Genomic DNA, 27,991 nt, shown 5'->3' with positions numbered 1-27,991 from the left:
CCTGATTTGCATGTGTCACAAGCATATGATCAGGTGGAGTCCTCCTAAGCCATCTAATCCAGAGGCAGTCTGGCTTTAAGACATGTGATACAGTCTATACACACAGCCAGGCTGCACGGGAACATTTGTTTCTTAGTGCTCGCTGAGGGGGGACTCAGCGAGAGCCGCTGCTCAGAGGCTGCCTCTCACTGGAAGGATGCAGACGGTGAAAGAAGAGATTCCACTACAGTTAATTAAGGAGCACTCTGCATGTGCCTATAAATGCGAAGGGGCAAATGCATTCAGTGTCAGTGGGAGCAGATCCTCAAGGGGAAGCAGTGATATTTCAAAGGTGGAATTGAAAGAGCTGTAAATCTATATTCTGACTCCGGCTTGACGGTCATTTCTGAATCACTGGACTGTTGCTATCAAAGTGAGGAGCAGGGAGGCAGAGTCACTGGAGTTCCCTCCTCGAGCTTAATTCAGAGTTATTGGATGGTATCATCATGAGCAGCGTTATGGATGGATTTATGTCATTCTGTTGAGATCTTTATACTCTCTCTGTTGGGTTGCTCAGGTAAGATTTTCTTCTTTTTTTACACTCGGGGCAAAAAAAGGAATCATGTCATTGTCAAGAGATGTACCTCTTTTGCAGGAAACTGGCAAATCATACATTCTGTATATAAATCAGTTTCAATTTAAATCTGAAATATGCACAATATTTTCTCTAGCCAATTGTTGATATTACATTAGAATAACTCGGATTTTAAAAAGTCTTGCAATTTCATTTAAGGTGTTTGATCATTTAGCTTTTTCTGATTCTTTTTTAGTGTTACTTGAAAAGTACATTGGAGATGTAAAAGGGCTTCAAAAGTATTCTGCCATCAGGAGTTTAATCTGGAGAACGCACTACTTTTATCACCCTAGCAGTCGAGGCTGTACGTTATTTTTCCAAGTTTTTATGCACCTGGAAAAATTCAACATGATTTTTAAATCATATCCTGAAGAAATACATGTTATATAGGAAGTACAGCTTTTAAAATGATGGTAAATTGTTTTGCTGCTGTGAAGAAATGGAGAATGATTTCAGGGCTGAAACACTTCTCCTTCATGGACTTCCATCACAGCCACCCTTCGACCACAAGCATCCCTCACTGTTCGGTTTCTTTCTAAACGGCATGGTGAAAACATTACAAGGCTTTTGATTCCCATTACCGCTGTGTCACTGTCACATTATTCTGACAGTTACAGAAAAGCCTCGGCAGCCAGCTGCTCGCAAAATCTTATCTTTCTTTAAGTTTGATTTAGGTTTTGAGGCAGGAGCACAGCTCAGGAGTTGAAGGGAGTCAGCCTGTCAGGGGAAATCTCTGCCGCATGGGGAAAAACCTCCCCAAGGATCACTCCACATTTGCAGCGTTGTGGCTCCGGGACAAGACAGGGCAAACATAGGAAGAAGAAACAGTGAAGAAGTCATACTTATATAACCATGCAAATGATACATTCCGATGACTAAAAGACCAATTATAGACAGAAATTAACTGTGCGAAATCACGAAATGTATTCATTTATTTTATTAGCGACTGCAAAAGTGTGTGTGAGCATGTTTAGGGAGGGGGGGGGGGGGTTTAAGGTCATATGATGAGAACGTGATGTATTCTGTTTGACTCGGTCCTTAGCAGATGTGTCCCGTCATGTCCTGGCTGATGTGCCTGTGCCTCTGGGTCAGTGTGGCTGCCATTCAGCTGTGTCAGGCCACTTTCTACGACACCATCCAAACGCACCATGGGACGCGGCCTGGTCGAACCACCATTCACATCATCGGTGAGTCCTCTGCTGCTTCCCCCCCTTCTCTACTGGAGGTACTACAAGTGTCTTAAACAGCATCAAAATGAGAAGCAAATGTTTATTTTGTGTCATCTTAGTGTCTGCCATCGCCCCTTGAGTACTGTTGGTGCTGTAGCATCCTGGGTGTGGTTGCTCATGTGTTTAATTAGATTGTCAAAAGCTCGGAGAAAATAACAAGACTTTATTTCGCTGTGGGTTTTTATTTGTTACTTTCACTTTGATATATTAGCTGTTAAGCTTAGACAACCAATTATTTAACAAACACATTATACACCGGCTGCTTTTCATTAAGATGTGGCCCTGATAGCATGATTTCTGTTCTGAAGATCACAAAGATAGACAATCATTGCCTTTGTGCTTTCCTTCTTGGGCCATTACCGTTGATATTCATGCTTCACTGCCCCTTCTCAATTTGATCTGTGCGATTGCTGTCCCTGTGAAATTGCTCTGAATAGAATATGACCGAATGATTGCGGTCGAACTTTTGTTTTCATCAGACGGATGTGTGCCGTGGTTATGGTAAATAATTATGATCTCAGGATTCAACCGAGGAGAGGAAGCCGAAAGCTGTCAGAACTTCAAAGGGAGAAGGAGCTGCATGAGCGTGCAGGTCCTTGGTGTCTGTTATTTCCTCTATGCGCCGGTGCACCTCCAGCATATCAGCACGGGGTCTTCTCAATACTCTCAATATAGTGAGTCAGAAGTTCCCGTTCCATACCTTCATTCAATTACTCAAGTCTGCACACATGTATTGAGTAGGAAAAAGTACTCGAATACACTCACAATTAACACATCTTCTAGAAAGTGTTCTTATATCACCAAAACAGAAATGGAATTCATATTTCAAATGTGCATTCAGGTTCCTCGGAAACAAAGTGTTCAAAGTGGACGATTTGTATCCTTCAGGAGCCTCCGCCACTAAAAGTGTAAATACCCTGTCATTCGATGTACCATAGTATGGCTACTCCTCACTCCTGGATAAATGAGATGCCAGTTTTATGAGAGGAGGATGGGAAGCCTGTGTGGATTGATTCTGACACCGGGACATTTGTTCTCTGCTGTGTGTTGTGTGCCTGTTGGATTGGTGGCAGGATTGGGGTTGACGGGTCATGAATTGGTGGCAAGAAGGCCATTGGTTGCAGACCATTGGGCCAATCATTAAAGGCAGCGAAATGCCACAAGTTCACGGTGACTGGTATTACTGGCGGAAATCGAGATTACAGAGGCCGACGGATCACTTGTGTCCTTGCCAATAGAAATCTAGATCTATTGGAGGATGTTTTTTAGAAAACCAATTCAATCACCTGGAGTGTCTTTGGGAACAGCTACATTGCGACCTGACGTTCAGACTCTGTCAACAAACACAACCTCAGGATAAATTATTAGTTGGAAATGGAAACACCTGTAGTGTGAAAAGGCATACAAGACAGGAATATTACAGATTTATCAGCAGCATTGTGTTGCTCACTGCCAACGAATCCTCAGAGATTATTTCTTTTGACAGCATTTAGGCCACGGTTCCACTCGCGGACTGAGATATTGACAGCCGCTTTGCAAAGAATGCGTGTCCATAAGTCCATTAGCTGAATGACCCTTGAGTAGATGCTTGTGTGTGCTCAGTGATTCGGATAAGGCAGCGTGCTTTCCAGCCTACAGCTCTACTTACAGATTGCTGCCTGCCACTCTCTCAGATACACTTATGGCTGTTCTCTGCCTCGCTGGTACAGGCTGTGTTTAGCTCTCTGCGGTATGATTCATAAGGTGCTGCATTTATTTGGTGCAAAGACAGAACAGAAAAACAGATTTTGTTTGTCATGCATCCGTAAAGTCCCGGGCGGAGATGTTCCTTTTGGGGTCATGCGTTTCTCGACCCCTGAACGCGTCCGGGGGAAATCACAGGAAGAGGATTCTCTCATTGTTTAGCACATCAATGTTTTAGACAATAAAACCTACTAACTGCATCCATTAATCCAACTATTGAAAACATGAAAACATACTTTGCAGCAGAGACGAATCACACTTTTTTACTGGAGTACCATCTCAGTTTTATGAAATGTAGCAAATAATTAAAACACATGCTCGCTGCAGAGAGAACAAAGGTGAGCTGAATGTGTTGAGCAGCAGTCTTTTCTATCCTACGGAAGAAATGGTGCCATTCGTGATGCGCTGCTTCATGCGCAGGTGATAACACAGAATACTGAAAAAAGTACATTGAGACTGCCTGAGGTGGCCTTGCTCCCTCGTGGACTCACTCCCACCAACAGTCGGCTTTGCGAGGTCAACCTGTTCATAACAGAGAGGTCATCGATTCTCTTACTTAGCGGTTGCTGTAAAAGTGTAGCTGCGAGTGAACCAGCATGATATAACATGAAGAGCAGCAGAAGCGGAAGTAACTCACTTGTAAGTATCCACTGTATATTATAATTTATTCAGACTTAAGTCATAAATACTTAACTCTGTGTGATATCCATTTCACTGTATTCCTCTCGCCTCACACGGTTATCTTCTGTGATAGTCCTCTATAGCAGCTATAGCCCCTTCTAAGCCCCTTGTCAGCCACTCTTAAAAATGTACCTTTTTCAACATGGGTGTAATTTTAACATCAGGCAACTTTAATATCACTTTTCTTCTAGAATAGGGGGTGCTCCTATTTCTTTCCAGAGCGAAAATACCATTTAAATCCCTGATGTCTCCCTTTCAGGAGCTTTAATGAGGAGTAGAGGATCAGGGCTTTTTTTTCCTTCAGTGCGCTGCAACAAAAGAAACCACTCGCTGGTAAAGCTCACAATGAAACAAACATGAAAAATGGATTTTCAGCTGTCACAAACAAAAGGTTGTATCCTCTATGCACTGTTTTAGACACTGACAATATAATAGCCTTATATAATGCATCCTGGAGGCACATTATTGTGACATACATCATCTTCCTCCTCCCCTCCCCTAGCCCTCCTCTCAACCATGCTCACACTAGTGTCATTGCTGCTCTGCTGCAGTGCCAATGGGAAGTGGCGTGCAGCCTTCGCCCGAGGCCTCTCCACATCTGGAGCTCAACATTCACATTGTCCTGATGTTGTTAAACATGCCACTGTGACGTCAAAACCCCAATAAATACTCGAAACTTCCTCCATATTCTTAAAAGTGAATATCCTTTGCTTTGTAGTCTCCGAAGTAAAGGGAGCACAGCTTATTTACTTTGCCAGCGCATCGTATATTTTACCAGAAATAAACTATTCTCGTAATTTCCTTGGTTAGCCCTGAAAGAAAAATACATTCTTAAGTAAATGAATCTGAGGACAATCAGTGCCCTAATTATTGCTGTATGCTCACAGATACAAATAGGTTTTACATATTTCAGTATTTCCAATTTATTTCCTCTTCTAGGCTATGAATTATTCATAAGAGAGAGCTCCTCCAAGCTTGTGGATATTTGTTTAAACAGCTTGTTTAATTGAAGTCTTTCAGCCAATTCTGTGCAGGGGCTATGGCTTGTGGTTACAACGCTTAAATGCGAAATGAAATTCTGTGGCCCACAGCTCAATTAATCAGCCAGCTTCTGTTTTAAGACTACCAGCTGTTTCTTGTCTTATCCAGAATCCCCCAGCATTAATAAAATGGGTGTTAACCGCAGACAGAGTTCACACCTTGTATCACAGACTGACAATCACAGGGGGAACAATTATATAAAATACCCATTATACATGCGTTGGATTCTTTCCAAATCCAAATACAGTGAGTGGAGTGTCACTTTTTTATTCACTGGTAAATGTTGAGAGTTTGGTCAGACCTTTGGAAAGATGTGTTTATTGCTCACTTTGTCTCTTTGTGTCTGTAGATTTCCTTAATTCTACTAAAAGCTAGCATTAGATAATCACTTATTTCATTTTCAAACATAACACTTATAATAAAAAATAATTGTCCCAATGTTAGCAATCGACTTGTGATATCTATTATTAAAATCTGCATACATTCCACTGTAGTATTTCCCTTTGTATGGGGCTTTTACGCTTGTTGGGGTTTTTTGTTTCCTGTTGTGTGTTATAGGTGTGTGTGCATGTGGATCCACACACTCTCCCTGTTGCCTTCAAAACACCTTGAATTAACTCCTTTGTTTAGATCTGTAACATTAGGACATCATTGTATGTGTGCTTCTATTGGCTAGTGCTCCAACACATACGTGATTTGCTAAGGGGTCGGGACATCTCTAAGCAGCTAACCAATCAGAGCAGAGTGTGAAACGAGGGGCTGCATCACAGGCAGTATGAGAAAAATGAAGACCTTTTTGAACATTAAAGACACATGCAACAAATATGAACCTGAAATGAGCATAATAGGGCCACTTTAACACCAATTAAGCTACAAATTATTTCTGGGATTTCTTGTAAACTAAACTACGATTAATAATAGTAAAAACTAAAAACATTCTTTACCCTATTCCCCTGTCGTAAATCTCATAATGTATACCATTTTTCAATACATATCTTTAGAGGCTTTCAGCAAGAAATCTCCACTCATCTTTATTAGTGCTATTTCTATATTTGTTACTCTCCACTACTAAAGCTGTAATTATTTGCATAACATGATAGAGTGAGCTACTTCCTAAACCAAATGTTATTTCACAAAAGCTGATGGGAAATATAATGTTACAACCCACATTTATGTTAAAACTTTCATTTATGTTAGCGCACTGCTACCATGACTTGCACCCCCTGGCCAAAACAAATGATCATGACTGCACATAAAGCTGAGCCTGCAGCTAAGATATGTTTGCTTTTTAGTAACAGCTGAACACATTTTCCCTCAGTATGACATGATTAGTTAATCATTTCAAACCACTTTGTTCCGGGTGGAAGAAGCAGAGTATCCTTTTGGGGTCATTAGCGAGATTTTAATTCCCCTTGTTTTGTTTAGTGTTAGTTTTCTAAATATGTAGCGGTGACAGCTGAAATAGCTGAAGGATAGTTGACTCTGAAAACCCTGAGACCTGATAAAAGCATTCAGCTTGCTTTAATCCCAAAATAGTCCTAAAAAAGCTCAGCACACGTACTATTATTTTTGTTGTGTGCAAACTGCAGGATAAATAATAGCTTTTGCTCATAATAAACAATATTTTGGAAAGCTATTGAGCCTGCAGAACATTAAGAACTATCTGTAGCTGAAAATAAATGAGGCTTCTTAACACAGTTTATGTATTACATAAATGTTTCATGTTGATAAAAGTGTAATGATGATGTTAGGGTAATTAGTGTAAAACATTTATTAATGTGAATTGTTTCTCTGCATTAGACCAGGGGCGGGTTGGGAAACCATGAATGAGGGCATAGATCTAAATAAGTGGGGGGATTAGTAAAATAAGTAAACAAATATGTAGACCCACATTTAAAGCCATGAATCTGGGTGATAATGAACTATACATTATTAATATATACATTGTCTATTCATTGTAAAAAATGAAATTAAAACAAAAAACCCTTTGTGATGTAAAATTGACAAAAGCTGCTTTTTTCCAAATTGTTCATGTTGTTTATTTTTATAATTTCTGGAAATCTCAAGTAAGAGACTGGAGACAGAAGCATATGAACTTTGGTTTGAGACAGATTATAAAACAATGGGTCTGATACACTCATGTCAAACGAGGTGTCTTTGACGTGAACAGCATCATGCCGTACTCTTTGTTTGCTTTGGGGTCTCTGTGCGCCTCAATTTGGTCTTTTTCTGCTTTTTTGGGGTCCCTTGTGTAAAGAAATGTAAAACCTTCCAATACTGGTCTAAGGGTCCTGAGCCCAGTAGGTCTGTTTTGTTCAACCTAATATCCACAGTATTACAACTTTGTTTAAGCATTAATACATCGTGAAAGGTGCCGTCACAGATGGCACGTAATTTTCATAAAGCAATCTTTTTGTATCCATAGTCATTCACAATGAATGCAATCATGTGTGAGGCTTTAAACTCACAAGAACACTGCAAGGAATTCCTGTAGTATTTTTTTCAAAACGGTTGAACAAATAAGATATTCTGTGCAGACGCTATAAGTCATTGTTACTGCAGGAAACCAATCAAATATTGAAAGATAAACGCCTTGTTATTTATTTTCCAAATCACTTTTCCTTGAACTCGATGCAAAATGCTGTGAGGTCAAGGAAAGATGTGAAGGAGAATCTTTTTATGGATTAAACAACAATTCTTCCAAGAGAATCCGACTGCATTTGGCTAGGTAATTATGCGACTGCATATGTTATTGATGTTTACATAATGTTATTTCAGGGAATTGTGGGATGGCAATCTCTCCTCTCCTTTCGTAAAGGATGGACAAGTGTACCTCATGGTAGAGGAGATAAGACACGAAGCATTGAAGCACCGAGGAGAATTCGAGCAGCTCTTATCATGGCTGCCACTCGGATCCTCCCGGGTCATTTCACATAGGAACCTTCCTCAGCAAAAGAAGACTATTTGAGCGCATTCAATGACAAGAGGGTGAAAACCACTAATCTGAAGCACTACATAGCACCATACATACGTGGACTGTGTATATTTGCCCTATGTGGAGTCACAGCGATAAACCCACCGAATTACCGGATAACAGACTACAGTGAGTTGTGTTCCCTACACAATGAGAACACTTCAAATTTCTCTCGATTAATAACAGTGAAAAAACCATCCAACCTCTTCTATCTCCAAACGAGCTCTGACAATGGAGAGGATCCCACCGTCACCACACTTCACAGTAATTGCACAAGCCTCTGCGGGTTCATGTGTGAGCACGGCTCCTCTTTAATTCAACATTTCCCGCCATGAAACAAAAACTACTGTTAAACTAATGATAGCGTTGTGTCCCCACTGTAAATATTGTATCAGACAGTTCATGTCTAATGTACTCTGAGGCTTGTTCCTGTAAATATGCAACAAGTTGACCTCATTTTTAGCCTTATCCTTTTCCCTTTGTGGAGGATATTTAAGGTGTGGCAGCTCTTTAGAACACAAACTGGGTTTCTGTCACTTCCCTGTTGGCCATTTATAACCAGATTTAAATACAAGTTTGAAGATATGGTAACCTAGTTGTGAGATATATATATATATATATTCCTTTTTTTTTTTAATCGATCTAAAACTAGGTCTGTCAATTCTGAGAAATGTCACGTGATCAATACCCAACAGCGTGAAGAAAAAGCACTTCTATTCATTCATTTTCTGCATCGGTAAAAATGTGACCCATTTTCCTTATTCCTTATTTCTCTCAATTAAATAAATACTTCTTGCAGAATGGGAATTACTTGAGATATAATTTCATATGTCATATGCCTTTCTGGTCTAGCCCATTTGAAATGCTTGGCAGGAAAATGAGATTCATTATCACTACTTAGACCTCATTAAACTGAAAAGAAGCATCTCAACTTACTAATTGGTTCCAGGGGGGAGGGTAGAAATCAGAAAAGTAATTAATTTGTTGGGTTTATCAGGCTCTGTTGCAGGATTTTCCACTGCACTAACATCTCCTTTGTGTGCCATATGTCTTGTGGCGTATTTACAATAAGGATCGCAGTACCTTTCCCGGAGAGATTGGAGTAATGGGGGTCAAATATGGGAACATATATTTCATCTAAATATGAAGATCAAATTACTAAATGATATCAAATAAATACAATAGGATAAGTTCCCATTACAGTCAGATACCATATTGCCACACATCACATACATCTGTACATTTTAAAACGTTTTAAAGTGACACATGTTCTATACCTGCCTTAACAGCAGGAAGATGGGATTACATGTTGACACTCTCTGCTCAGTTGCATCACACTGAATAAGTTAAACACCCAGCCTTCCCTTTATCAGTTTGCAGGTGTTCACCATTGTCACCAGCATCAACCCTTTGGAGAACATCATACAGCATGGAAGGTCGTTTAGCCTTTGTATTATGCATTATGACACGGTTTACATGTTGAAAGCACGTGTGCCCCCTGTGCAGATTGTCTGGCAGGCAGTGAGAAGGCCGTCCCATCAGAGGCTAGCAGCTGTTCTCTAAAGGCTCTCTAACTCCGACTCCATCTTCGTTTCCATTCTTCTTTCTGAATGTAACTCTTTCATCAGCACAGGCGATCTAAAAGTATTAAATACCAGTTCTGGACATTTTCCAGTCAGAGAAAAAAGGCACAGCTTGACATTTAAAAATGAATGACATCACACTGACAGAAGAAATGTCTTACATTGTTATTTCCCCAAAACTCAGAATATGTGCTAGAAGAGGATCAAATGTGCCTTTTGTATGTGTTCAATGGACATGAAAGCTGCCGTGTGAGTGCTGTTGTACAGTACACCATTGTCATGCTCACAGATCTCCAACATAAAAACCAAATAACCATGGAAGTTGTACGAGTGCGGCAGACCCTTGTTTTGAGTCAGAAAAGCCTTTAATGCCTTTTATCAGATGTTCAGTGTTCTGGGCCTGAGTTGTGTGTGGAAACAGACACACGGCAGCCTTTGAGGCATACATGCATATGCAAAAACAAATCCTCAATCCTCTCTGCTTCCTCTGTTCCATGCCGTTCTCATGCATCTTAAAACAACACAAGCTCTGCGAGTAGTCATTTTGCATTTCAATAACGTATCACCCATCTTTGGCCCACTGCACAGGACCAATCGTGCAGCCTCCTTGTGTGACATGCTGTCAAAACCGCCAGCCATATTTCAAGATATTCTCTTTTATTTGTCATGGACAGTGATTTTTTTTCTAGAGTAGCAATTGGTACTTTTCTATGCTTTGTAAAATTGTTCAGATTTTTCTCTCCAGCAAGCACATACTCTTGCTCCAACAAATACATGTGCACAAGAAAGTCAAAGAACATGCACTAAAGCAAGACATCTAGTTTCTAAAGTCTAAACATCCTCACGTGTTGACACCTTAGCTATTTCCCGAGAGCTGTTAATTCTCTAAACATTTCAAGTTTGCTCAAACGTTTTGCAATCACTTACAATAACACACAAGTCCTCTGTATTTTTGTCAGCGCAAAAACTAATTTGCCTCGCAGTTTATCGAGCAATATGTCACTCACTTTCACCGCAGCATGTATTTGTGGAATAACAACAGTACTACGGGGCATTCAGATGTTTTCACAGAAAGTAGAGAAAAAAGTCATTCAATTTGACACCATGCAGTCACATGTGTTGTATCTCTCACTGTCTCCCAACTGCATTAATTTGACATCCTCTAATCTGGCTCTCCGTTTTCCCGTCAGCGACACAACTGCTGTAGCCTGCTGGCTTGGATGTCTGCAGACAGCATGCACAGAAAAAGTGGAGCCTATTATGGGTCACCTTGGATGCATTTTCCATTAAAAAAGGTGACAGGCATGCTGCTTTAAAACACGTACTGCTGTGGTTTGAAAATTAGAGCCTGCTGTTGCTTTTAAATGACTTTTTAGATACAAAATAATTTACCGCAGGTTATAAAGACCACCAGTATTCAAATGTCACACAGTTCATCTGTTGTATCGTCACGTGGGACTTCATTGTTTGTGTGCAGGATGTGCAAATAGTGCCAGTGGCTGCCAATCATTGAGATCCAAAGCTCCAGAGAGGCAGGTTACCTTCTAAATTGAGTCCCTTAAGCTTTCCATCGGGTTTGTCTATCGAGCGCAACAGTGACTGACTACTCTCGCTGCTATCCTTTTTGTCATTTGCTACATTTAATAAAGCACATATTTCACTTGAATTTTTAGTTGCTACCCAAATGATGGACGCTCAGAATCCCTCTATAAATTGCACCAATAGTATGTTTCATTCACACACCGTGTTGCACGCCTGGGACAGATGGCAGAAGAGAGTTGCCTTTTCAGACGGTAAACTTGCTATCAGAGTCTCCGGAGACAACCACACAATCTGGGCTCATTATAGCAGACAGCGAGTCATTGCATACTTATTGCATGCTGACATTTCTATTGAGATGGACTGACCATTTTCCTCTGTGCAATGGCTGTTACATCACGTTTGGAGAGTCATTTACTGGTCCCACGTGAACCCTGCTCACATTCATTAGGCAGGCAGAACCGCAGATTCACTGCCATTCTGAATTGGCGCTACGCGTTCATGTCATGCATGGTTTGACAGCATTTCCCTTCATTCGGGCTTGCTGTCCATAACTCATCCGATTTTGATTCAGCGTTGTTGGCTTCCAGCGTGAGTCATTGTGCCAGAGACGGTCGACTCAACGGCTTTTGGGGTCTCCACCCAGCAGCTGAGGGAATACTGATGCCAGGTGTTGTCATTTGTATAGATAATAGCATTACAGTTAAGTGCTCCGACACATTTCCATGGGAGAGACTTGAACAAAGCCGATCCCTCTGTGAAAACTTGTGTCGTGTGCCACAGGGTTTGTAAAGGTTTTACAAAAGCTAGTTTATTCGCACCGTTAGAACAGCAACTGTCATCACAGTGTTACATCTTTATTTGCAGACAGACAGGTCATTTAATGATGATGGGCATCAAAAGAATGAAATAGAAGGCCCAGACAGACAGGAAAATGGGTACAAGATGAGGAGAAATGCAACTTTTCCATATTTGTTGGAAAGCAATGTACATATTTTGAAAATAGGTGCACCCGTGTTCCTATAGGATATTGAGTGTCCACAGTCTTTAAGTATGTTTTCTAAGCTCCAGAGTTGTTACAGTAAGACATGAGAGTCAGACAGCCTGATATAGCATCAGATGATGAGAACATCATTAGACAGGCCTGCTATTGAGGTAATTTATTCATTCTTGACCTTGGGGAGAGCATTTTAGAAAAACAAACTCAACCCAAGGTTTATTTGTGGAGTTTCTTTAACTTAAAGCTGACTGCTTCCTCTAAGACTACATTTACAATTCAAATTATTTCCTAAAAGTTAAAAACAGACGGGATGTAGTCATGAAATCAATCTCACCACTGGGTCTGTTTAGTAGCTGGAGTTCGGAAGTTTCTATCATAGCACATGATATTTGTGAGCTGAGGGGGTCTGGACTTGGATGTTAAAATAAATAAATGAGGGGTAAAAGCGAGAAGTCCTTAAAGTCCTTTCAGGTCGGGTACACAATTGCAAGTGCTATTACACCTTTGTAAATAGTATTCTTACAATTAACAAGGACTGCATTGGAATGTAATTAATTAAGTAAAACTGTAATTACATTATTATTTATGTTGCCTTACAGGGAACTTGTAATGCTTTCTGGGGTTTGATAAGTTTTTGTGCATGTAAATGGTCTGCTAAGGCTAAAATCCAAACGTTTCTCTCCCACACACCCCGCCCTGCCTGAAACGCCTCCAAGTGACTCCTTTGTTTACTTCCATAACAGTGACATCATGTAACACTCACAATTCTTTTGGCTAGTGCTCCAACACATTGTATGTGATAGAGATGTCCCGACCACGAGCCTAAGTGGTTGACCAATAGCGACAGAGTGTGCCAGCTAACCAATCAGAGCAGTCCTAAAATAGACAACTAGGCGCTTTTACAAGTACACATTAGTATCATACATCTACTGTGGACGATACCCACAGGAGCAAATCCGGGTGAAGTGTCTTGCCCAAGGACACAACGGCCTGACGCAGTGGCGGCAGGAGCGGGTTTCGAACTGGAGTTCCCCAGCACCCCCCCTTGATCTAATGTTCAGATGCACAGACCACTGCGCCACCCATCCCTTATAAGAACTATGGCTGTGAATAAATGTGTTTTTTACAGTACAAAATGTATCTTAAAATAAAAGCGTTCAAAGCACATCATTTAATTAGAGTTTTAGAAAATGAAAAAAGTAATTGAAATGAATTGATTTGCACTTCAAGTAAAATGAAAGGGGTACAGCACAACTTGATAAGAAGAAAATGTATGCCTGAGAAAAAAAGAAATACAACATGTAAAATAAATCTAGCCAAATAAAACGTTTATTTCCTACTGAAATGTAGTGGAGCAGAAGCATAAGGTGTCATGATATGGAAAAATTCAATTAAAAAGTGTATGTACTGTGCATCAACTGACAACATGTAGCTTTTGGTGGGATTGTTCTTCAACTACTTAACATTATAACTGCATTATTGTATGTATTATACGCCTATAGAATAACTGTTATTCATGATGATATGAATTGAGATGACAAAGTTCTTTTGAGTTAAACTAGAAATATCACAAAGAAACCCTGAGGTCATAGTCTCCATGGTCAAGAATGAATGACTTGCATTGAAGTCAATAATTTTCTCATCACCTGACGCAATGGCAAGCTGTCAGACTCTCAGTCAGTCTGGGTCCGCTTTTCTATTCTCTTCAATGCTTTGCCTCTTATAAAGTGTATGTCTGTGGAGACAGTGGAAGAACCGGGCATTTAGGGGGAAGTGGTGAATCTTATGAAAGTCTTGAATTCATTTCATAATGGGAAATGTAAGATCCAGTGTTTCTTTTTAGATTGAACCAAATTAGAAAAGTCACAATCATGTATTCCTTTCCACTACCATGGGAATTTAAATATCGCAGAAAACAAATGAACAAAACCGTGTAATTTGTTCATGTCTTCCAGTATTTCTTGAAGGAACATGCAATTGGAGCCAAGCACTTTACAATTCAAATGCAATTCAATTTATCAAAAATATTAAGATGACACTATTCATATGAATTCATAAAAATGGGACATGACATCTCTAGGCAATTCATTCAATCTTACAATTCATGAAAAAACCCACATGGTCAAAGAACAAGTCAAGTCTAATCTGAGTCAAAATGAGTGGAGAAGAGGCCAAGAACAGAAACATGTATGACCCAGAGCTGCAAAACTAACATTTGTGGAGGAGGATTTTTCTTACAGCCAGAACAAATAAAACAAAAAGATGTCAGCACAGAAACTAAATCATCATATGAAATAAACACCTGGAAAAAATCCACAGATATCACGACAGCTTCTGCCTCATGCAGCACACAGTTATGACTTTTTTTGCCTTTAAAAATTAGATGTGCCCTGTTGGTCGCAGGTGGTCTTCTTTTTTTCCACCTCAGAGTAATAAAGAGGCAAGAGCATAGAGCATGGCAACAAAAACAGAGAAGTTCCAGTGGAAACCCTCTGCTCCTGTGTGACCTCTGGCCCCTCTGGATGACAATTTCTGTGGGACCCTTGTTCCCTGTCAATCAAAATGTTGCTAGAGAGAGAACACAAGCACACACACACTCACACACAAGCGGAATCTGTCGTTTGGGAGACTGACTTTGTCACTGATAATGGAAATACAGAAAACAATTATACCCCTGCATGGCTTCAGCCTTTACCTGATGAGCACGTTCATCTCCACCCATGTTATTCTCCATCGCCCTCTGAAATATTTATAATGCAAAGATGGGGTCTCGGAGCATGAAGCGTGTTGTACTCGCGGGCTGAAACCATGGGTGAACTCGAAGACTGCTCATCCGTGTTGCATTGCTTTTGTTTAAAAAAAGGTACCCAGTACACCTGCCAGCTGGCAACACCACACTGATTTGCATTTTTATTTGATTTTAATGTATTCTCCGGAGGTGATGATTTCTAAATATAGAGTATCTCGAGTATTTGCCCTGTTTGCTAGTAACAAGCAATGCAAGTTAATTCAGTTGCGTAGTTTGTTTTTAATAGATCAAAGAGAAATCTAGGGCTGTCTTACGTAATTAAGGAGATGCATTAAGAAGAACAAACCCCTGTGGGCTGTTGTTTTCAAATGATGCCCCACTGCTTCCACTGGTACATCACGATTAACATTGCGCAGACATGCCCTTTTGTTGAGAGCATTAGACAGCAGGCAACAGTCTCAAGGACCAGGAACAAGATCTGGATATTTTTCATTTTTAAACCACAGGCTGTTGATGTTTTCTGAAATAAAGAGCCAGAAGTCATGATAAAGGCATACCTGGCAAGGAACCGCAAAAAGACATGCTTTCTTAATTATTTCCTTCTGCTGTGTGGAAATTCGGCTAATAATTACGCTTCTTAAAACTGCCTTATCTTATGAACACCTTGAAACTAGTTCCGTTTCTTATTCTTGTCAATTACCTCATTACAAGCTGATGTACAACAAGCTATCAACTCTGAAGTAACACTGAATTCTACATGAACTACAATAAAGTTTATTATAATCTGATTTCTGTCAACGTTTTACAGACGTAAAAGATTTTCCTAAAATGAGATGTGGCAGGAATGAGAGAAGTGCGAGACAAGCCCCTGATTTACTTCTATCAAGCAGGTCAAGTGGGGCCCTGTTGGTTAATCCCCACAGGAGCTCAGATGATGGTTCAATTATAACCAGAAACTGACACTCGACTCTCGCTCCCTGTACCCTCTGTCTACTTTATGGCTTAGTTTGGCTGGTTCAAAACTGTGGGCTGAACAAATACTGTGTTTTCATGAAACAAAACAGTCTCCACAATGGCAAGCTGTTATTTTGGCAAATAAATAAAAACAGGATGCGTGACATGAACATGCTTAATTTATAGATCCCATTCAGCATTTGTAGGCAGTAAATAAACATTGAATATATATATTTAATCAATTTATTGGTCAGTTGATTGACATGAAAATAGTTCTGAATAGTTTTGGTCAGAGTTGGGTGTAACACGTTACTTTGTCATAATATTACTTTTGCCGGTAACGGAGTAGTGTAACGCGCTGCTTTTATAATTCAGTAATCACACTACAGTTACTAACATTGCCCCGACACGCGTTACTTCGTTACTAAAATCAGTCATAATCACACTGACAGACAAGAGGGGTTTCCGCTGCAGGTTTATATGTACGTAATCTGCACGATTTGCGCGTCCACATCTCCACTTGCAGTGCTGCATAAACATGGCTGAGTCAGCGATAACTTTCGAGGAGTGGATGTCTGCCCATTACTTTGAGTTCATCCGAAGAATAGACAGGAATGTGACGGTGAGGTGCAAACTGTGTGCAGGCCAGAAGCTGTTATCCACTGCTGTAAACACCATGTCAAACCTCAAAACAAACACCTGCAAAGAACACATGCTAAGGTGAAGCTACCGCACACGCTATTTGTTGTTTGTGTATATCACAGTCTGTTCTTCTTCTCTGTCTTCCGGTTGTTGCCAGTTTTGAATGACGAATACACACTACCGCCACCTGCTGGTAAGGAGAGTTATTGCCACTCACGCATGCGCAGTTCGTACGTGCTCGGCTGAAGTATTTGCGGTGTGTTCCAGTGCGACACATGGCCAAGACGCAGGAGAACATGCCGACGCAACATCGTCAGCAGAGATATAGGCCTACTGCGCAAAATACAGACAGCCATGATCAGATAGGAAAACATTCAGGAGCTATCTGGATCAGTCTTATGCGACAATGGAAACTGAACTAAAGAGAACATTTGAAACTTTAGCAGTCTGCGTGATCTGCCCTAGGGAGGGGAGGGCCGGCCCTGCGAGTAAAGTACCGAGTAAAGTAACGAGTAAAGTAACGAGTTTCTTTGTCATTATATATGATAGTACTCCTTGGGTTTTGGACTAAAAAGCTGCATTTAAATTATATGCGTTAGCTCTTTGGTCACTGCGAGGTTGGGCACAGGGCCTCGGCCCTCGTGGTAAAAACAGCTACTATGTTTTGTTCTAAGGTTACAATCCCTGCTAGTCAAGGTCAGCTGGGTTGTCAACATCCATGTTGACAACCCCCAGGACAGAGGGGCTAAATAACTGTTTTGTGTTCTTGATAGCTATGGACTGACTCAGCATGTGACGGAGCCCACGCACAATAAGGGGCACACTCTGGACTTAATTATCTCAAAGGGTCTGAATATCTCTAAGGTTGTGGTGACTGATGTTGCACTCTGACCATTCCTGTGTTTTCTTTGAGAGCTCTATTTCTGTTCACAAGAATGTTCAAAAAGAGGTAACCACAAAGCGATATTTAACTGAAAATACTAGGGAAATGTTTACTCAGAATTTTTCTACCACACTTGCCCCTGCTAACACCTCAGTAAATGAGCTAGTAGATCATTTTAATTCAAAAATTAAAAATGTTATAGATGCCATTGCTCCAATTAAGGTAAAGGAAGTGTCTGGCAAGAAAATATCTCCATGCAGAAAGGCCATGACCGTGAAAACAGAAAAAAGAGAAAGTCGAAAAGCTGAATGCAGGTGGAGAAAAACAAATCTCCAGGTTCACTTTGACATTTATAAAGAGAGACTTGGCCTTTATAATTTGGAATTGAAAAACGCACGACAATCGTTCTTCTCTGACATGATTACCAAAAACAAAAACAACGCACGTGCCTTGTTTGCTACCGTCGACAGACTAACTAACCCCCCAGTGTCAGTAGCCTCTGAATTTCTATCCACCAGGGTGTGCAATGATTTTGCCTCCTTCTTCACTGACAAAATTCAGAAAATCAGACAAGCAGTCAGTGCCTCTGCATCAGGAACAGCAAATGTGTTGTCTCTGTGTCCACTTAACATCAATTCAGACATCATGACACAATTCCATCACATTATACAACTTCTGAAATCCTCCTCCTGCTGCCTTGATATTATTCCAACAGGATTTTTCAAAGATGTTTTGCCCTGCATGGCCTCAGAACTACTTCATATAGTAAACAAATCTCTTCACTCACACGCCCTGAAAACTGCAGTCATTAAACCGCTCTTAAAAAAAGAATAATCTAGATGCTTCAGTAATGAACAATTACAGGCCCATATCAAACCTGCCATTTCTCGGTAAAATCATTGAAAAAGTTGTTTTTCAACAGTTGAGTAATTTCTTGCATTTAAATAGTTGTTTCGATGTGTTCCAGTCAGGCTTTCGTCCAAACCACAGCACTGAGACTGCTCTTGTAAAGGTCTTTAATGACATCCACTTAAACACAGACAGTGGCAGAACTTCAATGTTAGTATTATTAGATCTCAGTGCTGCGTTTGACACTGTTGACCACAGCATATTACTAGACCGACTGGAAAACTGTGTGGGACTTTCGGAAACAGTTCTAAATTGGTTTGAATCCTACTTAAAGGACAGAAACAACTTTGTTTCTATAGGTAAATACTAGGGCCGGGACTTTAACGCGTTAATTAAGATTAATTAATTACACAAACATTAACGCGTTAAAAAAATTAACGCATTTTAATCGCACTTTAATCGCACTTATTTTTGCACAGCGGAACGTTTCTCACTGGATGAGTTTCAGGCGTACCGATTATACTGGAGCACCAACTAACGTTCATGACTTCAGCATGGGACTTCAAACAACAACAAACCACGGTGAACAATAGTCAAACATGAACGAACAAGCTGATGAGACCGCTTTGGTCGGCCCCGTGGATGGGAAATTTTGTTTGAAAAAACGGACGGATGGAAGCGTCGACAAGAGCACGGTTGTGTGCAAATTATGCAAAAAATAATTTGCATATCACCGCAGCACATCAAGCCTAAAGTATCACCTAAATGCAAAGCATGTAGCATGTAGCAGCTAGCGTGGACGTTAGCCCGACTCCGAGTGCAAGGAACCACACCCTGACCCAACCCACACTCAACCAGATGACTGGTTTCAGGGCCAGGATAAGTAAGTTCACGTCTGAGAAAATAACCAGCTCACTGGCTCACTGGATTGCACTCGACATTAAGGACTGCCCGATGGCCCGGGGCCATCTAGTATTTAGCTCGGGCAATGAAGCCTCACCTGCTGGTTGCCCGATCGGGCAATCTATTATGCCAGTATCATGCAGCTCGCGAATCCAGTAATGAGTGACCCGACAGTAAAACTAAACATATCTATAACTAGTTTAGGTAGTTTGAGAGGTAATTAAAATAGCTACGTGTGATATTCTAACCTGAAGTGTGTGTTTTGTTCCGCTCACCGCTGCATGTGGTTATGCAGAACTGCGTGTCGAGTCTCGACTCGTCAGCAGCAGCTGATCTCTCTCTCCCGTCAGATTAGACTTCACTCGCGTTTATGTCCATATCGATCAGATCCAGCTAGTTCTAGCTAATGATATGACTACCTGCTTATTAAAAGACAACTACACAATAAGTGTCGCTATGCAACTGGATGAGGCCACAAAGTATAGCGCAGCATTATGCATTTGTTTACATGCCCACCGGAACCCCGAGGCATTACCAACAGATCAACGCACAATCAACCCACACAGGACATCTCTTTCTCCACATTACGTGTTAGACATTAGAGTTGACTATTCTTGTCTGTCACATACTCTTCTTGTCTGTCACATAAGTGGCGCAACTGAAGCGGTATTGCTCTAAAGGGAAATTATTTTGACCGAAGATATTTAGATTTGCCGGCTAACGGGAACTCTGACGTGTGCTTCGCGGATGCGCTCGGCTCCTCTCGACTGCTGCTCGGGTCAGCTTCCGGATGAGGAGGCATTCGTTCGACCAACTTACAGTAGTTAACATTACAAACATTTTTAACAGGGGCCATAATAGTGTAAATAATGTTTGTTTTGGCAGTTATAACTGAATGTAATGTTTTCTACTTTTTTCCATCTGGGAAGGCATTTGCCTTCATCAGATGGAAAGTGTTTTGACCAACAACTTAAGTATTTCTTATAGCTATGCAGGGCATGCAAGCGAGCAAACACAAACAAGAACAAACAAACAAGTGAAATGAAGAATAAAATTGAAATTGTACAATATAATATTGTGGTGGTTAATCTTATAATTCAGTCTAGAGAATGCACCAGACAGCATCTAAGACCTGCAAAAATCAAAATGTTCTAGGGGGACGGAGGCCCCCCAAACCCTTCGTGCCATTTCGTCCGCATGCATTTTTCAGGGCAATCTCTATTGGGCTCAGGGCCATCTGTAAATTAGCTTAGATGGCCCACAGGGAAGAAAGTGGATCACATCACTCCAGTTCTGAAGTCTTTACACTGGCTTCCTGTGTGTCAAAGAATAGATTTCAAAATATTGCTGCTGGTTTATAAAGCACTGAATGGTTTAGGCCCAAAATACATTACTGACCTCCTGCTAAATTATGAACCATCCAGATCTCTCAGGTCTTCAGGGACTGGTCAGCTTTCTGTCCCCAGAGTCAGAACTAAACATGGTAAAGCAGCGTTCAGTTATTATGCTCCAAATATCTGGAACAAACTCCCAGAAACCTGCAGGTCCGCTGCAACTCTGACTACTTTTAAATCCAGGCTGAAGACTTTTCTTTTTGTCGCTGCTTTTAATTTAACTATTCATATCTTAAACTGCACTGTAACCTTTATCCATGTATTTTTTCTTTTAATGTTTATTTTATTAGCTTTTCTTTTTTAATGCTGAATGTCTTTCATTTTTTGTAAAGCACTTTGAATTGCCTTGTGTTGAAAAGTGCTATATAAATAAATTTGCCTTGCCTAAACGAGATCAAAGATGAAATAATAAGAATCATGAGCGCAGCACTCAACGATTATTTTGAGCGTTACATGACATCAAGGTCAGCGCTTCCACTTAGTCAATCTGCACCCATCTCTCCATAGAAACAAGTACCATCAATTACTTATTACAATTTCATAGGATTACAATGGAGTGCAGTTCTCCATAATATCAGCTATGAATGCTTCATAGAATAAGTTATAAAGTGTAATACTAAGAAATACTATGTAATTGTGCGTTATTCATTGTATATGCCAATTTGAAATCCTTATTAGGGGAATGGTAAACTAAAGACTAAATAATCACCACTTGGCTTTTGTATTGATTAAATTACGCAGTGATTCAATGTTTGTTGTTCTGACTAACTGCATTTCTACTTCAAAGAAACTGCACAACAACAGGAGGGTCCCACAAACCAAAAATATTCAAATGAAGTAAAGCGATATATGCAAATCCGGCCATGAAACATTCCACAAACCCACAGCTCATTGTCAAACATGACTTGAAAATCTCTTGACTGCCAAAATACTGGCTACTTCTCGTCCCTCTCTGCTCTTTCTCTCTACAACCTCCTTGATCTTGTGACGGGTGTATGTAATTGTCGGATGGCCCTTTGCTGCAAAACTCTCATATGTGGAGAGTCTGATCGCAGCAGGGGGGGGGGGGGGACAGCGGTGGAGGTGGGTTGAGTCCGTTCAGTCCAGTCCTCTTAGCCTTCAGGGCAGAGCCAGTAGCTCGGTGATAATTGCGTGATGGAGCCAGTGTTCATTTTCATGATAACCCTGAAGCAGGCGTCTCTTCCTGATAATAGATGTGGGTTTTTTTTCTGCCTGCTCTCACACATCTCTTCATCAACATTCAACAAGCTGCAGGGGTCTAACTCGATCACAGAGTGTAAAGAACTATTATTATTGTTTACAGCAAACTTGTGTACAGCTATACAGTTTTTTTTTTGCTGCTCGAGTTGCAAATAAAGCATTTCTGAATAATACCCACTGTAGATAAAGAAGGACAAACATGCTATTATGGTGCCTTAAAATAAGAAGTTAAAAAAAGATTTAAAAGTGATCACAACTATCAGCAGATATTTGATCAGTAGAAACAGGAAGAAGTATTCTGACCTTGTGCTTTTATAAAAGTAATTGTACTGCAATGTAAATATAAATTGATACACTAAACGTGTTTAAAGGTCCCATATCATGCTTTTCCGGTTATTACCCGTCCCCTTGTGTGTTATGTAGCTTTTTATGCATGTAAACGTTCTGCAGAGTCACAAACCCTCAAAGTACACCCTGTAGCGAGTACAACTCTAACACAGAAAATACCTGTCTATGCTGCCCCAGAACGCCTCGTTGGGGATTTATCTTTTTCCATTGTTTACTTTTTGGGTATAGTTATGTAACGTAACGTAACGGCTCCTCAAATGTAACATTTGTGATATTGGGCTATATAAATAAACATTGATTGATTGACACACACACTCGGCGGGACGTTGCGAGGCTCGCTGCTGCGAGGAGCGGGACACTGAGCTGGCTCACTGGTGTGGGGTCGACGAGACAGCGAGACACTGCGGAACTCAGCCTGGGCACAGACACAAACTCCCAGCCAGGCTGCGGGTGGGTGTGTGTGTGTGTGTGTGTGTGTGTGTGTGTGTGTGTGTGTGTGTGTGTGTGTGTGTGTGTGTGTGTGTGTGTGTGTGTGTGTGTGTGTGTGTGTGTGTGTGTGTGTGTGTCAGTTTCGGGCTAGGTTTCGCTGTGTCTCGCTGACGGCCACTGGGCTCACAGGGAGGGGGGTGGGGGGGCTGGAGCTCCAACAAGCCGTTTAGGACAGAGAGTGAATACACATACTATACAGAGATGCTGTTTGAGAAACCAATGTGAGTTTGGAAAATTGCACAATATAAATCTATTCTAGTAGACCTCAACAATGGAATTATGATCAGTAGAAATGGCCATGACATGGGACCTTTAAATAAAAATCCTACAAAAGTAACTGAAAGACAAAAGACATTTCATTTTTGGATTTTCTTGGAGGGAAAATGTCTCTGTGAGTAACCATAGTTTACCAATGTACCAATTATGTGTAGGCCCAAATAATATACCAGTTTTTTATAATTAATGAGTTTACAAAAACTGAAAAATGCCCATCTAATGAATTAAATAGTTGATATTGTGTCGTGTTGACCAACTATCTGTCTCAAACTTCATAAATATTCAGCATTCAATTACATAAATCGGACATTAAGTGAATAAAAACTAAAATATTTCCATATAAATTCAATCTTTTGCAATAAACGTGACAATGCACAAGTATATTTAAGTGGTAGGCTACTGAAGTACTTACAGGACTTGAGTAAATGTAGTTTAGCCACAATTGTCTACACATTGAGGGGTCTAGATGTTTTCAGAGAGCCCTGTTTGATCATCCCAAGACATCTGACTGATATCATTTTTTCTTCGTTTTGTTTTCTTCTCATCAGAGGGAGGCACGTGTGAAGTAGTGGCTGCTCACCGATGCTGTAATAAGAATCGTATTGAGGAGCGGTCACAGACGGTCAAGTGTTCCTGTCTGCCGGGGAAGGTGGCGGGAACCACGAGGAACCAACCTTCATGTGTCGACGGTGAGTATTTTAGCAGACAGAAAACAATATTAGTTTTACTATAATGCTGTCCAAAGTTTGCATGGGAAGCCACATAGAAGAAAAACACGATTCAATTGTTATCATTGATTCAACTAAACACGGAATGCTTTATACAGTCGAATCTGCTATGTTTTCTACAGACACAGAGAGTTGTTGGAATAAAAAAACATAAGTCAGCCTCGTCCCAGATAAGATTAACATTACCTGGGATAATGTCACAATCAAACTCTGCTGCTGATAGACAGCAGAAGGTATCTGCAGGGGTAAGATTTACTCCAGCAGTCAAACACCTCAGGGAGGAGAACAGAAATAAAGAATAACATACAGCAAAGAGGTGCAAAGAAAAGCGGCTGTTGATTACATATGTTCCTTGTAGATATTTCATGTTTTTTCCTGCTTTGACAAATGTCTGCAGCGCAGACTCAATCCCTTAAGAAATGGATTTGGTGTTCGGGTCTGACACAACTAAAGCACATATTGGCTTTAGGAAAACCTCACCTGCAGCTTTTATCTTAAATCCTTTTGCAAATACTACTGAAATCTCTGAGCGGACCGGGGGAATAGGAGGCTGCTCGATGTCGGCTCCGACAGTTTCCTTTCCTCTGTCACACATTACAAACCATTAACTGTCTACTTACCCTGTATTTAAGGCAATTTTCTCTCCTGACGGCAGAAATGTGGCGTGCATTAAAGTCACAAGTCACAGTCACACCTACCTTTCCACTCACTCAATGAAAAAAAAAACCTAGTTCCACCCACCGCATTCATTTATAACTGCAATGAATAGAGAAAACACATTGTAATACTCACCAATTTTGCTTTTGTTACAAGTTGTCTAAAGCACATATATGTGACATATACAGAAAATCTACTTACTGACGCATTTAACATGACATCTCATCTGAGAAGCGCCAGTTTGTGCTATCTGGTTTTGCACTCTGTTTGGGTGAAAGGCACCTGCATCACCATTTCTCTTGTCTTTGTTGCCTGTAGCATCCATAGTAATTGGGAAGTGGTGGTGTGAGATGGAGCCTTGCCTGGAGGGGGAGGAATGCAAGACGCTGCCTGACAACTCAGGCTGGATGTGTTATGCCGGCAACAAGATCAAAACCACAAGGGTAAGATAACCTCTCTTGACCGCGGGAAATAAGACGTTATGGCAAAGGAGTGGGCGAGAAAAATGCACAGCGCTCGACACTCGCTGTGGCCTAAACAAAGCAGTATCTGGAACGAATTTCACTGCCGATTGACTTGTTAACAACACATTCTAACCCCTTAATTTCCTCCTGCTTTTTCTCTTGTCAGAACACTCAGCCATACACAACATCAACATATTAACAGATTGCAGAAAGGACTTGAGGGAAACTCCTTTGGTGGAAAAGTTAATCAGCAGGTCAGCCTCTTATTTATACCGGGACCTCGTAAGCTAATTAATTTCTCTCAAATATCTATATTGCTAAGCTTTGTAGGGGACACAATTTTAATCATTTCTGTTATATATTCATAACTTAAATATGCCTTTCTTTCTCTTTTCAGCACTGTCACAGGACCAATTATCACAAAGACAATGAACTTATTGTTGCATTATGAAATGTGAACACTTCTCAGATTAAAGTGTAAAAAGCTGTAGAATACATAAAGCACATCCTGCTCAAGGCTTCTGAAAATACTGACGCTCCAAGATGCCCACGGGGAACTTCATCATAACCTTGTAATGAATATAATTTCATCATTTCTTTCAAACTTTGAGATGGAACGTGAATGTTTGTGCATTTGGATTAATATCAGAAGAGCCTCTCCTCAGATATCAGTAAGACAGATAATCACTATGAAGCGCCAACACGGAGAGGAATACATCAAAGGACATGGGACGAGCAAGAACAGTAGTCAACAGCCCTCAGGTTTTTCTTTTTTATTGTAAAGGGGGAAAATATTGTACATAACATTTTTGTCCTTTTCTTGTCTACATGAACTTTATGATGGAAAAAGATCACTGAAATACCTGAAGGCATTCTTGATATTCCCTCTTGTTACCCACAAAACCAAACACCGCCAAAGTGTGATGAGTTTAAGGACGTGATATTAAGATAAAACAGAGGCATTGTTAGTAAGACGTTTTACAAATACAGCTTGTGTGTCTTGATTCTGTACAGTTTATCATTTTGTTTGTATGGTTCTTGTATGCCTTTAATCACCTCTTAAAATGGCTGTACCAGTCGAACTTGGTAACATGTCAGCTACTGTACACTCAAAATGATTGATTCACCAAAAATGTGATACCAGTAGGTTGTTTTCGATACTTGAAATGCCTTATTTGTGTCAAATCATTCAAATGATGATATTGTAAATATGAAGCCATTAACTGAGATGTGCTGAAGTTTCATTAAAGTCAATGTTCCTGTTACTTTTCTAAGTGCATCACTGCCACTGGTGCTAAATTATACAATACTATGATTACATATTGATGCTAAAATAGCCAAAACACTCATTAAAAATGTAATTTTAACATTTAAGGAACGATTTTAGGTTTGTCCTATAGTGTGTTAAATAGGTTTTTCTGCATGTAAATGGTCTGCAAAGGCTACAATCCCAACGTTCCCTTCAGAGGGAGTTTCTCTCCCAAACACCCCCGTCTTGCCTGAAACGCCTCCATTGGACTCCTTTGCGCTCCAAACTATGGCTCCAACACATCATGCTAATAGGCAGGAGGACATCTCTTGACCAATCACAACAGAGCCGGCCAGCTAACCAATCAGAGCAGACTGGGCTCTGGTTTCAGACAGAGGGTGAAAAGAGGTGCTGCAGCACAGGCAGTATGAGAAAAATAAATAGCTTTTTGAACATTAAAGCATGTAAACATGTCACAGTAAAGAAACAAAATGCAAATATGAAACTGAAAAAGAGCATACAGTAGAAGGGCTCCTTTAACAAGAACTTTAATATTAAAGTTGAAGATTAAAACCACTCTCATGTCTATGTAGTTCCAACCGCTCATTTTGGCTCGCTCGCATCAACAGCACTTCATTATGCCGAGGAAAATAACTATGGATTGACCCATTAGTGAATTTAACAACTTTAAAAAGAACTGATGATTTAAATTGAACCATTGCACCGTTCATAATGGAAGGCTGATTTACCCAGAAAAAAACTCCCACATATTTCCAATGTATAGGTCTAGGCGAAAAAGTATTTTTGGGGCCAGGCATCACATGAAGGATCCTTAAGTTGTAACTTCACGGTTTGGACTTGCTTCAAAGCCCAGCAATGTCCGTGGGGTCATGTATGAGACAGGCATAAAAAGCTAGCCAACTAGCACCTAAAAAACTCACACGTACAGTATCATGTGTTCAATTGAACTAAAACAGTTCTCATTCATAACACTCCGTTCGATGTCTCACTATGGGATGCGCCTCATCGCGGAGCAAACAGAAGCATGAATCTCATTACGCCAATCCTGATTGGCTGGTGATCTTGACTTCAGCGTCAGGGAATCCACCCCCTATAAGTAGCTTGCGCTACGTCGCATGGGTCATTCAAACACCTCTTCTCGCTTCAGAGAGCACATCTCTACAGTAGCCGGGCTAGCTTCACTGTCCACAGACTGAACCCAAAGCTAACTTTCGGTCGACGGGCGCTCGCCAGCTACTCTTCTGCTTCGCAAGAAGACTGTTAATGCTAACACACCAGTTAGTATTACAATCGACCTCGCCGTTTCTTTCCTCGGAAATTAAGGTAAGGTTTTGATTTTTTCAAGCTAACAACACACCTGTTGCTAGCTTGCTTTCCCTCACTACCGACACCACGGTAGCAAGGACGTTTTTTTCTTTTTCTCTCACAGAGGAGGAAAAGATTAAAGAATATTAACACACCAGTTAATATTCTTTGAGAAAAAAATCTACACCGTCCTTTTTTTCTCCGGATTAAGGACAGGTTGGAAGAATTTTTTTCTCGACAACGTACCTGTTACGAGCGGGTCCTCTCCACGCCACGCGGCGAACAAGATGGACGCCTCTCTCCCTCACACCAGAGGAGTCAGGGACTCGGAGGCTCGGCTCTGCGGCTGCGGGTTGAAAATATCAGGCACAGACTCACACCAGGTCTGCTCGTCCTGCCTCGGGCTGGAACACTCCCAGGAGGCTATTGACAACCCCGGCTCGTGCGGGCATTGTG

General features: G+C 40.7%; 1 protein-coding gene and 1 long non-coding RNA gene across 4 annotated transcripts in view; one reads left to right on the top strand and one right to left on the bottom strand.

Annotated features, from left to right (window-relative positions):
* LOC117449862 (uncharacterized) overlaps positions 1 to 27,991 on the bottom strand; it is a 56,957-nt gene that overhangs the window by 2,159 nt on the left and 26,807 nt on the right. The window lies entirely within an intron of this gene.
* Positions 164 to 26,170, top strand: LOC117449861 (chemokine-like protein TAFA-1). 3 transcript variants are annotated; one of them, XM_034087760.1, is made up of 7 exons: positions 164 to 556; positions 1,659 to 1,800; positions 23,660 to 23,800; positions 24,815 to 24,939; positions 25,127 to 25,214; positions 25,358 to 25,532; positions 25,626 to 26,170. In XM_034087760.1, the coding sequence occupies exons 2-5, from the start codon at positions 1,659 to 1,661 to the stop codon at positions 25,157 to 25,159; spliced, it is 441 nt and encodes a 146-aa protein (XP_033943651.1). In that variant the 5' UTR covers positions 164 to 556; the 3' UTR covers positions 25,160 to 25,214; positions 25,358 to 25,532; positions 25,626 to 26,170. The 3 variants fall into 3 exon arrangements, with proteins under 3 accessions (XP_033943651.1, XP_033943649.1, XP_033943650.1); XM_034087758.1 differs by having other exon boundaries at positions 25,358 to 26,170; XM_034087759.1 differs by having other exon boundaries at positions 1,656 to 1,800; positions 25,358 to 26,170.

The sequence above is a fragment of the Pseudochaenichthys georgianus genome, chromosome 7 (genome assembly GCF_902827115.2).
Source record: "Pseudochaenichthys georgianus chromosome 7, fPseGeo1.2, whole genome shotgun sequence".
In the NCBI taxonomy this organism is placed as follows: domain Eukaryota; kingdom Metazoa; phylum Chordata; class Actinopteri; order Perciformes; family Channichthyidae; genus Pseudochaenichthys; species Pseudochaenichthys georgianus.
Note: the sequence above shows the minus strand (reverse complement) of the source record. Positions and strands in the feature narration are given on the sequence as shown.

Excerpts from the sequence above, each read along its gene's own strand:
- LOC117449861 (XM_034087760.1), top strand. The coding sequence starts at position 1,659 with ATGTGTCCCGTCATGTCCTGGCTGATGTGCCTGTGCCTCTGGGTCAGT. Across the intron at positions 23,801-24,814 it reads CCAACCTTCATGTGTCGACG|CATCCATAGTAATTGGGAAG; the intron begins GTGAGTATTTTA and ends TGTTGCCTGTAG. Across the intron at positions 24,940-25,126 it reads ACAAGATCAAAACCACAAGG|AACACTCAGCCATACACAAC; the intron begins GTAAGATAACCT and ends TTCTCTTGTCAG.